The sequence below is a fragment of the Gracilinanus agilis genome, chromosome 5 (genome assembly GCF_016433145.1).
Source record: "Gracilinanus agilis isolate LMUSP501 chromosome 5, AgileGrace, whole genome shotgun sequence".
NCBI lineage: Eukaryota > Metazoa > Chordata > Mammalia > Didelphimorphia > Didelphidae > Gracilinanus > Gracilinanus agilis.
In genome coordinates this window covers 298,268,707-298,281,309 of record NC_058134.1, presented here as the reverse complement: position 1 = coordinate 298,281,309, position 12,603 = coordinate 298,268,707, and the positions used below count along the sequence as shown (strand labels likewise).

Sequence of the window (12,603 nt, the reverse complement as noted above, 5' to 3'; positions counted from 1 at the left end):
AGGTGGAAGATTGGTAAGGGTAGGCAATGGGGGTCAAGTGACTTGCCCAGGGTCACACAGCTGGGAAGTGTCTGAGACCGGACTCAAACCCAGGACCTCCCATCTCCAGGCCTGACTCTCAATCCACTGAGCTACCCAACTGCCCCCTCTTTAATTTTTAAAGGCTGAAATTATCACTAGGACAAGGCAGAACATAAACTGCTCTGCTTTTGACCAAAAAAAAAAATGAGAAAGCTTTAGCTCATAACTGGATAACTGAAATTCTCCATCACTTCTATATCAAATCTTTCTGCCAAACTTGTAATCTATTTCCTGAATTTCTCATCTGTTTCCTCTTTTTTTGCCCTGATGGTCTGCCATATATTCCAGTGACAAAATTCTTTCCTTTAAAACTGCCACCACTCAGCAAAAAATTGGAAAATGAGAGGGTGTCCATTGATTGGGGAATGGCTGAATAAATTGTGTTATATGTTGGTGATGGAATGTTATTGTGCTGAAAGGAATAAAGAAATGGAGGAATTCAGTGTGAATGGAATGACTTCAGGAATTGATGCAGAGTGAAAGGAGCATAACCAGGAGAATGTTGTACACAGAGACGGATACATTATGGCACAATCAAATGACTTTTCTACCAGCAGCAATGCAATGACCCAGGATAATCTAGAGGAACTTGTGAGAAAGAATGCTATCCACACCCAGAGAGAGAACTGTGGAACCAGAAATGCATTAGAAAAATATATGCCCGATCACATAGTGCGATAGGGATCTGATTAGGGTTTTGATGTTAAAGTTTCACTCCTACTGCAAATATGAATAACATAGAAATATGTTTTGAATAATGATACACGTATAACCCAGTGGAACTGCTTGTCAGCTTTGGGAGGGGAGAGGAAAGAGTGAGGGGAGGGAGGATTATGAATCATGTAGCAATGGAAAAATATTCTAAATAAAAATTTAAAAAAAACTGCCACCACTCTGCTGCAGAACCTCACTACCTCACTCTTGAAGTATTGCAATAATCTGCTACTTGGTCTCCTTTCTGTAGTCTGTCTTTCCCACTCTAGTCCATCTTCCACTTAGCTATCAAATGGATCTTCTTAAGGCATAGATCTGTGTATGTCTCCTGCTCCCCCTACTTAGTACCTCCAGGATCAAATATAGTTTTCTGTTTGGTATTAAAAGATTTTTCATAACTCTTACTTTTCTAATCTTCTTACACTTTATACTCTCTCTCTCCTTCATGTACTTTCTGACATTCATAGCAACACTGACATTCTTGCTGTTCCTCAAAGAAGACTTTCCATCTTTTATCTCCACACATGTTCTTTGCCTGTCCTGCATTCCTGAAATGTTCATTTCCTTTCATCTGTGCCTCCTGGTTTCCTTCAAGTCCCAATTAAATTCCCATCTTCTTATAGGAAGCCTTTCCCACCCCATCCCCTTAATTATTTTAAAAATAATATTTTACTTTTGCCCCAATTACATGTAAAAACAATTTTTAACATTTGTGGTTTTTTTCAATTTTGAGTTCCCAGTTTTCTCCCACTCTCCTTTCCCCCTTTCCTCCATCCATGAAAAATGATAAGCAACCTGATAGAGATTTTACATATGCAATCATGTAAAACATTTTTTCCATCTTAGTCATTTTGTAGAAGAGATCTCAAACAAAAAAAAGGAAGAAAGAAAGTGAAATTTAATATGTTTTGGTCTGCATTCAGACTTCATCAGTTCTTTCTCTGGAGGTAGATGGCATTTTTCACATGAGTCTTTGGGATTGTCTTAGATCACTGTATTGCTGAGAATAGTTAGGTCATTCACAGTTGTTCAATCATATAATATTGCTATAACTATATATGATATTCTTCAGGTTCTACTCACTTCATTTTGCATCAGTTCCTATAAGTCTTTCCGGGTTTTTCTGAAATCATCCTTCTAATCATTTCTTATAGCACAATATATACTACATCTTGTTCAACCACTTCCCAAATGATGGACATCCCCTCAAGTTCCAATTCTTTTGTGCCATAAAAAATAGAGCTGCTATAAATATTTTCATACTGATAGGTCCTTTTCCTTTTTTAAAAAATGTCTTTGTGATATAGGCCTACTAGTGTTAATGCTAGACCAAAGAGTAGACAGTTTCTTTTTTTTTTTAAACCCTTAACTTCTTGTGTATTGGTCCATAGGTGGAAGAGTGGTATGAGTTGGCAATGGGGGTCAAGTGACTTGCCCAGGGTCACACAGCTGGGAAGTGTCTGAGGCCAGATTTGAACCTAGAACCTCCCATCTCTAGGCCTGACTCTCAATCCACTGAAAGAGTAGACAGTTTCAAAACACTTTGCACATAGTTCCAAATTACTCTCCAGAATCCAACCCCCTTTAATTCTCATGTTTTAATGCCTTTCCTCTTTTGATAATTTCCAATCTATTTCTTTACCTAGTTGGTTTGCATGTGGTTTATCTTTGGTTTGCCTACCCCTCTAGACTGTGAGCTTCTTAAAAACACACACACACACACACACACACACACACCCTTACATGCTATCTTGGAATTGATACTCAGTTTTAGTTTAAAGGGCTAGGCAATTTGGTTTAAATGAAATGCCCAGGGTCACCCAGCTAGGAAGGGCCTGAGGCCAAATTTAAACCCAAGACCTTCCTTTTTCTCTAGGCCAGACTCTTAATCCACTGAGTCACCCAGCTGCCCCAGACTGTAAACTTTTTGAGATTAGAAACTATCTTTTGCTTTTCTTACTGACTGACTGACCCAGAGATACTTCATCCTGGATTTCCTCATAGTATAACTCCTTAATATCCATCCAGGGCTACTCCTGCCTCTTCCGAACCCTTTAAAAATGTTCTATTTCTTTTGAATAAGGTACATGCAGAGCCATGGTGCAGACCTGGGTGGTATCTCACCATGCCTCAAGGTCAAGTTTGTCTGCTTGAATGAGACCCTTAGTTGCTCTTGTTTGTTGTCTAAATGTTGTATTTGCAAGTAGGAAATTGAGATTATGAGTTTTATTTTATGGATTTCTTGCCAAATTCTTAGTTGTCTGAACTCTACTATTTTTTCCTTTTTTGTAACTACTCTCTATGATGTCTAACTTGGAGAACACACTCACATATACATACATATACACAATGTTCTCCCTCCCTCATTCTTTTTTTTTTTAACCTTTACCTTCTGTTTTAGAATCAATACTATGTATTGATTCCAAGGCAGAAGAGTGGTAAGGGCTAGGCAATGGGGATCAAATGACTTGCCCAGGGTCACACAGCTGGGAAGTGTCTGAGGCCGGATTTGAACCTAGGACTTCCCATCTCTAGGCCTGGCTCTCAATCCACTGAGCTACCCATCTTCCCCTCTCATTCTTTTTAATTTAAAGTTTAGATTTGTGAAACACCCAGAAAATATATTCCTAGCAGCTTTTGTTATGCATCCTCCATTTCCTGCCAAGATTCTGTCATTCCTGTATTTTAAACCCTGATACAGAAATTGAAATGCCATTTTCAGATACCACCTTCTTAGCCAGCTGTTTTTCCAAATTAATTTTTCCTCTTCTGTATTCCTCACCTTTAGTGGGCATTAGTGAGAAAAGCACAACTTGTGCTTCTTACAATCTTTGTTTTCATGCCCAAGATTTCATTTTCATTGGAAATACTTTTCAGTTGCTTTTTCTTTTTCTGGTGTTATTGTTTGTAGCTTTATGAATTACCAGAAATGGGCAGTTGCCTTGTTTTGATAAATCTTGGGAGAAAGAGAAATATTTATAGCAGCAATCTTTTTGTCATGGCAAAGACTTGGAAACTGAGGGGATGGCCATCAGTTGGAGAATGGCTGTGGTAAGTGATGAATTGTGGTAAGTGATGATGAAGGAATACTATTGTGCTAGAAGAATGATGAGCAGGATGGTTTAAAAAAAGGTAGAAATATCTACATGAACTGATACAACAAGAATTTTTTTTTTATCCTGGGACTCCATTCTAGGAGCATAGGGCCACAACCAGTAGGCAATGGGACACACAGTCACTCAGGGTCACCCAGCTGGGAAGTGTCTGAGCCCGGACTTGAACCTAGGACCTTTCGTCTCTAGGCCTGGCTCTCAATCCACTGAGCTAGCCCAGCTGCCCCTACTTTAGGTTGCAGTTTCTTTAGCAGATGTAGTTTTTACAGGGTGGGGTTGCTAGCCCCACGCCCAACCCTCCTCCTTTTTTCATCCGGGCTAGGGACCGTCCTTGGCCCAGGAGTGGCAACAAGAAATAGGAGAACATACCTAAACCGCAGTATCGTATGATAATCAACTGTGATAGACACAATGATCCAGGACAGTTCTAAAGGACTTATGACAAAGAATGCTATCCACCTCTAGAGAAAAATTTGTTGGAGTCAGATCAAAGCATAATAGTCTTCATTTTAGTTTATTTGTGTTTTTGTTTGGGAGTTTTGGTTTTGTATGAATATTCTTAGTGATCAATGTAGAAGTATATTTTGTATGATAATGCATGTATAACCCAGATTAAAATGCTTACCATTTCTAAGAGAGGAAAGGGAAGGGAGGAAAGGAGATAGTTTGCATCTTATAATTTTGGAAAATATATACTGAAAATTGTTATTACAAATATGGGCTAAGTTACTTAAATTTGGAATGACTACCTGAGTTCAAAGTTATAGTTCTTCTACTTAATAGCAGTATGAACTTGGGCAGGATATGTCTACAATCTGGGCCATCTTTTCCTTGTAAAATGAAGGGGTTAAACTAGAGGCTCTGAGGTCTCTTTTAACTCTAAATCTGATAATATTAGTATCCACTGATTTGGAAAATGCTTTATGAAAAAATGGCAAAAGTCCATGGCCCATGGATTAATGCATCCATTGGAACAATTCCAAGGCTTTCAGACTGGGAACTATTGTACTAGTTATTACCTAGAGTCCCTTCCATTTGCAAATCCATTATCAGTATGGTTTGAGGAATGTCAGAAAAAACAACAACAATTCTTCTTGCCTATTTCTTCCTACTTGTGTCTAAAATGGCACTAATAGCAATTCATTTTGTCTATATTGGGTGGTGATTTCTTAAGCTACCTCACATCATGATTCTCTTATAAAATGCTAGTTCTCCAAGAAAGAATAACAAATTATCTTCTCTAATGCTTTATTCTGAATAAATTTATCAGAATTCCTTCTTTTGAAAGAAATGTTTTCATCATTTCATCAGTGACCTCTTATTTAAATGATTTTTATTACATTGTGGTCTATAAATTGAGAGACCTTTAGGCTCAAAGAAATAGTTGATTTTTATAAAGCTATCATGTTCAGTTGAGAAATATTAATATATGTGTGCATGTGCACATATATTTGTATATATAGATGTGCATATTCATACATGTGCACACACAATGCACATGCACACATACAACTTTCCCTTTCCTTTCTTCATTTTCCCTTTTGCTTCCTTATTGAGCGAAATGCATTTCTACCCAACTTCTTCCCCTGTTTGAGTAGTTCACATAAGAATAAGGTTGAAATGTTCTTGCTTTCACTTGCTTTCTCCACTCTTCCTTCTTATTTGTAGGATTTCTGTGTATGTACCCAAATTTAGTGAGGATTTGTCGGATCCTGTTATCTCTCCATTCAACATATTTTTTGCCTTCCATTTCTTCTCTATCTCTTTCCCTCCCCTCCCCTCCCTTTCCCTTCCCTTTCTGTTCCCATTCAGCAGTCTCCAGGAATCTACCATATCTAACATTCTTAAAGTTCTATTGTCTTTTACTTATTTTTGGATTAGATTTGTCTAGATCGGAGATGAATAAATTGTAGTTTTACTGTCTATTTTCCTCAAGTTATCTAACTTTTATGTATTTAGATGCTATGACACTTGGTATATGTATGTTTAATATTCATATTAATTCATCATCTTTGTTGCCTTTCAGCAAAATGTAGGTTTTTTTCTGTTTCTTCCTTTTAATTAAGTCTAATTCTGATCTTGTCTTGTCTGAGTTCATGATTGCAATACCTGCCATTTCTGCTTCAGAGTAAGTACAATAGATTTTGCTTTAGCCACTTTTTTGAACTCCGTGTGACAATTTATATTGTATGTTTCTTGTAAATATCATATGATTAGATTCTGCTTTCTTATTTCTTTTATTAGCCTTTTACATTTGATGGATGAATTTAACCCATTCACACTCACTGTTGAGATTATGAATTGTATATTTCCTTTCTTTATATTTCCTTCTACTTTCTCTTCTCTTTTTTCCTACTCCTTTGAGTTTATATACTTAAGTCTAACCCTTCTCTCTCTTGTATTCCTCCCTTTCCTTTTTATTCCTTGCCCTGATATTACCCTGTTGAGTGAAAGACATTTCTATCCTCAACTGTATGTGTGTATTTTTCTCTTCTTTGAACTAGTTCAAATGAAAGGGAAGTTCAAATATCACCTCTTCCTCCTACCTCTTCTACCTTGTTTGTATAGATTCTACCTGTATACTCAAATTAAGTAAGTGTCCTTTTGTCTCTTTCTCCTTAATGCATTCTTCTTCCCTTCCACTGTCCTTTCTTCCTATTTCTCTTCTCCCCTTTTGGTTAAACTCCTTGAGAATTTCATTTACAGTAGGTGCTTCCACTTTCTCAATCTTTATTCTCTTCGTAACCCCCTGTAGTCTAGCGGCTGACATCAGCATTTTAATGAAAATATTCTTTCCACAGTTACCAGTGATCTCTTAATTGCCAAATCTAGGGATTTAGTCCCAGTTCTTATCATTCTTGACATCTTTGTAGCCTCTGACACTGCTGATCATCCTTTTCTCCTTGATACTCTCTTTCCTTTCTGTTTTCAGGATACTTTCTCCCGGTTCTACTTCCTATCAAACTGCTGCCTCAATCTCCTTTGCTGATCCTTATTCAGGTCATGCCATCTAACTGTAGGTATCCAACAGGGCTTTGTTCTGGGCCCTTTTCAATTCTTGTTTTATACTACTCCACATACTGATTTCATCAAAGGCCATGGATTTGTTTACCACTGAGGATTCTTACATCTTCCTATCTAACTCTAACCTCTCTGCTGATCTCTAGTCTCACCTCTCCAGCTACCTTTTAGACATCTCTTAATTGGCTGTCCAGTAGACATCTCAAACTCATATTAAAAACTGAACTAATTTTCTTTCCCCCAAAGTCCTCTTGCTTCCAAACATCCCTATGACTCTTGAGGACTGTTTCCCCAGGCTCCCCAGCTCTCATTCTAAGTGTCACCTTTGGCTCTTCACTATCTCTCACCCCCCACCCATATCCAATATATTGCCAAAGCCTGTTAAATTATACATTTCTAATATCTCATGAATATGCACCCTTTCCTTTTCTCATAGCGCCACTACCCTGTTGCAGGCCCTCCTCATACCTTTTGGTGGTCCGGCTTGCCTCAAACCTTTCCCTACTCCAATTCATCCTCACCAACCACCAAAATGATTTTCCTAAAGCACTGGTTTGACTTTTTCATCCCTACTTAATAGATTCCAGTCATTCTGTTACCTCTATGATCAAATATAAAACCATCTTTTTGATGTTCGAAGTCTTTTATAACTAAATCCCCTCCTGGAGTCTTTCCAATCTTCTTAAACCTCATTTCCCCCATATAGTCTTTTATCCTATGACACTGAACTCCTTTGTATCCCACAAAGAAGATACTCTATCTCTCATCTACAAGCATTTTCTCTGATTGTCTCCCATACCCCAAAAACCTCCCTCATCTCTACCTCCTGACTTCCTTCAATTCCCAGCTAAAATATCATCTTCTGTAGGAAGCCTTTCCTTTTAATTCTAGTGCCAATCTCTGTTAATAATCTTATTTTTTCCTGGCATATAACTTGTTTGTATATACTTTTACTAGTTGTCTTTCCCATTAGATTATGAACTCCTCAAGGGCAAGGACTGCCTTTTGCCTCTCTTTGTATCCCCAGTGCTTACTCAGCACAGGGTCTGACACATAGTAGGCACTTGATAAATGCTTATTAATTGACTGATTCTTTTAAAATTATCAAAACATGAGAAAACTACAATCAGGTCCTATGACTAATTGAATCCCTTCAGTGACTCCAGATACTAATAGAGTTTCAGGGAGATATATGTATCATCTAGCCATTTTAGAATCTTAACATGTTATCCTTGAGTAGTTTCTTACATTTGTTTACTCATGTTTACATTTTTATATTTTTCTTGACTCCTAATTTTGTTTTTGAAAGTTCCTACTCAATTTTTATATTTTCATTAGAACACTTGGAAGTTCTCTAATTCATTAAAGTATATTTTATCACTTTAATACCTCATTTTTCTTCATAAATTATTCTTCCTTACAAATTTTGCCTTCTAGATTATTATATTCCAAACTCTTTGCTCTTTCATTGTGGTGGCTGCTAAATCTTTTGTGATCCTAATTGTGGTTTTTGTACATGAGAGTTATTTCCTTTTGACTTCTTGAAGAATTTTTTCCTTGAACTGGGAGCTCTGAATTTTGGCAATAATATTCTAGGGAGTTTTCATTTTTAGTTTCTTTCAAGGAGATAGGTTGTGAATTCCTTCCATTTTTGCTTTCCCCCAATAATTTTAAAAATTTTGAGTAGTTCTACTTTTTAATAATTTCTTTAACTATGATATTTAGACTCTCCTTTTGTTGTTGTTGTCGTTGGGTTCAGCCACTATTTGCTGTTTGAAAAGATGTTCTGGATCTGAGTGGCAGAACTATAGGCTCTTATGTGTTTGGGGATTCCTAACCTGGTTATTCCACTGAAGGCTTCAGACTGGCCTAGAAGTTGGAACTAAGATTCTCTCCCCACACCCTGCCCTTTTTTTGCTCTTAGAGTCAGACAGCACAACTACTGTATTCTTTTGAAGTTGTTTCTCATTTAGTTCAAGGTACGGTCTCACAAAAGGACTTCACTCTAGAATATCATCCCTAGACTCAGGTCCCCTCCTCAGACTACCCTGGATCTGTGACCCCCAAAGGGTTAGTGAACAAAATTGCTGCCAACTGATTTTTTACATAGGACAGTTTTCATAGAGGTAGTACCAATCATGCTTGTATTCTACAAATATTGCATAATTTTAGTTGACAAATAAGGACCATAAGTACAGGTTCTGAAGTTCACTAGGATTTTCTGCAAGAGAGCTTTTTCTTTGACATTTCTTATGTAGATCCAAAGATTTATATCCATCTAAGTTATTCATTTCATCAGCAAAAGGTTTAAAATGAGGTGATGACTTAATGCTGAATGAAGTTGGATTTCTAATAAATTAATTTGTCTTTCATTCTTGTGTGTTACAGAACCTGGAAAATAATGAAGTTCTAGTTGGTTTGCTTTTTCTGGTTTTTCCATTCCTTCCAGCCAGCAATCTCTTCTTCAGTGTGGGCTTTGTGGTGGCAGAAAGAGTCCTGTATATGCCTAGGTAATTATGGCTTTCCTTTTCTATATACTCTGTCAACCCCAATTTTTTTTCCAGAGAGATAGCTTTTTTTCAATTACAGTTCAAAAAAAGCTACTCAGTGGATCCAAAATTTTGTATTCTATCAACTACTAGGTTGATTTTCAGAATAAATTTAAATAAATTCATTTAAATTGTATATTCTTTTAGATGTATTTAAAAGATTACCATCAAAATCTAAACTAGGTGGGTAGCTAGGTGGCATAATGGATAGAATACTGGAGTTAGGAAGCCCTGAGTTCAAATCCAACCTCAGTCACTTATTCCCTGTGAGACTGAGCAAGTCACAATTTCTGTTTCCCTATGTTCCCTCATTGGTAAAATAAGGAAAAGAATAGGATTAATATTCCATGGTTATTATGAGGATCAAATGAGTTAGAATTTCTAGAGTATTTGTATAGTGTCTGGTACATAGTAGGTACTTAATAAATATTTTTTTTCTTCCTTCCTAAAACTTTGCAAGGTTCTGAGCCAGAATCATGTATAGGTACTACAAAATTCTTGTCTGAACATGTAGACCTTAGTGAATAAAATTAGAGCAATGGTCTGGAAATAGTTTGGTGATATACATACATGTGTTAAGTATCCTAGTAGTAATTAAACTGTAACTCTGATACTTGTTTTCAAATCAGGAAGAAATTGGCCTTGAGAGAAAACCAAATTGTGATTTTAAAACTACAAACATTGTTCAAATTTGTTTGATTTTTGTCTTTATTTTTGGCCTTCAGGATAAGCTGTAGCTTATCTTATATTGTTACCTTTTTCAAATTATAATTTTTCCAAAGCATTCTTTTGTTTTTTTAAGATCTCTGGGTAAAGCTCTGGAGGCTTGGGTACTTGTCCTTAATCTGCAACTATGTGATATTCAACAAATAACAAAACTTCTCTGAGATTCAATTTTCTTATCGCTAAAATAAGAATGTTAAACAAGATGATCTCCCTTCTAGTTCTAAAATCTGCTCCAAAATATTTTATGAAGAATCTATTAACTTTGTAAATGAGCTAGAAATGAAAACATCTAGAAACCTGGATTATGGATTTTACCTATTGGTAGATCTCAAAGGCTTTGATTCTCTACAAAAAAATTAGAAAAATTTGAAAATTTGAAAATTATAGTTCCTTGCCTTTACCTAATTAAGAATAGGACTAGGCCTGAATATTTTCCCATTTTACAGCTACAAAGAGTTTGTGAAGTACATAATTACCAAATCAGTATTATTCAATGTGAACAAAATTGGAACAATAATTCTTTGAACTCATGTATGAAAAAGTATCATTGAGTATTAAAACATATCAATGATATTGATACTCTGGTCTGTGTATACACTTGTCAAAGAAGGGTAAAAGAAGGAATCATTATTTTCCTTGAAAATATGGTGAGTAACTAGCATATGTCTATTCTTATTTTTAGATATCCCAATGACAAAGCCTTGGCTATAGAATTCTTATAATTTTATAGATTTCTAAGATAGGTAAAGAACTTACAACATATCTACTCTAGCACCTTGTCTTTTTTATAGGACTATGTCTAAACCAATTAGGGCAGAAGAGTGTCCATTCCATGCATGAGTATCTCCAAAGAAGATTTTTCCAACTCTCTTCAATAAAGCAATATTAAATAATCTTTGCCATAAAGGAATGCTTCTTTTATACACACATCTCACTCACACACACACACACACACACACACACACACACACACACACACACACACAAAATGCACAAAAAGACTTTTGTTTTATACTTTCAAAAAATTTTCTCTTGTTCTAATCTAAATTTCTTTCATCTTTCTTTCTAACTTTTACTTTTAAATATTTCTGCTTCCTAACTTTGTAGTCATTTCTGTTCTTAACATTCTTGTTAAAATAGGCCTTCTTGACTTCCTTCACTCTTACTCAAATCAGCTGACAAGTATTATAAATTCTCTCTCATAACATTTTTACAGCATCTTCTTGCTCACAGGGCCATTCTACTAGTTCATACCATCATTATCTTTCAATCTAACTACTGGCTTCCTAAATTTTCTCCCTTTTTAAAAATCATCTTTTCTCTCTAATCAATTTTCCACAAAGCTGTCAAAGTGTATGAGTTTATTGTCAAAAAACTTTTAGCCTCCTCTTATTAATTTCAAGGCAATATACAAACTCCATAGTGTTACATCTCAGCTTCTCTACAATCTGGCTCCAATCTTCTTTTCCAACTAAATAAGGGACAGAAGGAAATTATGTACTTATTTTATAGAATTTGGACAAAGGAATAAGTCAAAAGAAAAAATTTAGAAGACAAATCCCTAAGCTCAGCTAATATAGTAGATATGTACTTGTTTTAGGTTATAACAAGAAGAAAGATCAAGGAAGATATGAAAAGATTAAGGAGGAGAAAGAGAGAATTAGGGAGTGGAAACTGAAGAGAGAGACTGAAGAAGGCAGAGAAAGGAGTTGGCAAGGCTTAGAAAGCAAGAAATGCAACAAACAGAAGTTTAAGTATTTACATAGTGGTAGCTATGACAAATTGGCTATAAAAAGGTTTTAACTTTTCAAAATTAATAGTTGGCTGTAAGAAAGTATTTTCTGGTTAACATTTATTTATTTGGTTTTAAACCTTACTTTCTGTCATAAAATCAATACTGTGTATTGGTTGCAAGGCAGAAGCGAGGTAAGGGCTATGTAATGAGGTTCAAGTGTCTTGTCTAGGGTCACACAGCCTGGAAGTGTCTGAGGTCACATTTGCACTCAGGACCTCCTGTCTAGACCTGATTTGCAGGTTTGCTTATCTGTCAACATTGCCCTCGAGATTCCAGAGAAGTGTGGGGATTACTGAATGAAGGTTATCAATTGAGGATAATATCAAGAAAGGTAAACTTTTTTCTCAGTGAAATGACTTCTTAAGTTTAATGTGTGATAAAATATTGCCCATGAATTCTCACCCAGAAACAAAAAAGAAGCCTAAGATGGTACTTGAGTTCAAAATAATATGCCAGTCAAATCCATATTTCTTAGTGTCTTTTGTTTTCTAGACATCATCCTAAGCACCCAGGAAGCACGTGCATCTCAGCAATCTTAGGATAAGCACAGAAATGTTAGACGCTATTAATATCGTTTTGCCCTCTTGCTTTATTGATTGACCCT

At 36.0% G+C, this 12,603-nt stretch overlaps 1 protein-coding gene across 1 annotated transcript in view; it reads left to right on the top strand.

Moving 5' to 3' along the window:
- Positions 1–12,603, top strand: part of TMTC1 (transmembrane O-mannosyltransferase targeting cadherins 1) — a 275,250-nt gene that overhangs the window by 130,534 nt on the left and 132,113 nt on the right. The window contains exon 8 of the mRNA XM_044679272.1: positions 9,318–9,439. Within this exon, the coding sequence (XP_044535207.1) occupies positions 9,318–9,439 (122 nt within the window). The remainder of the gene's footprint in view (positions 1–9,317; positions 9,440–12,603) is intronic.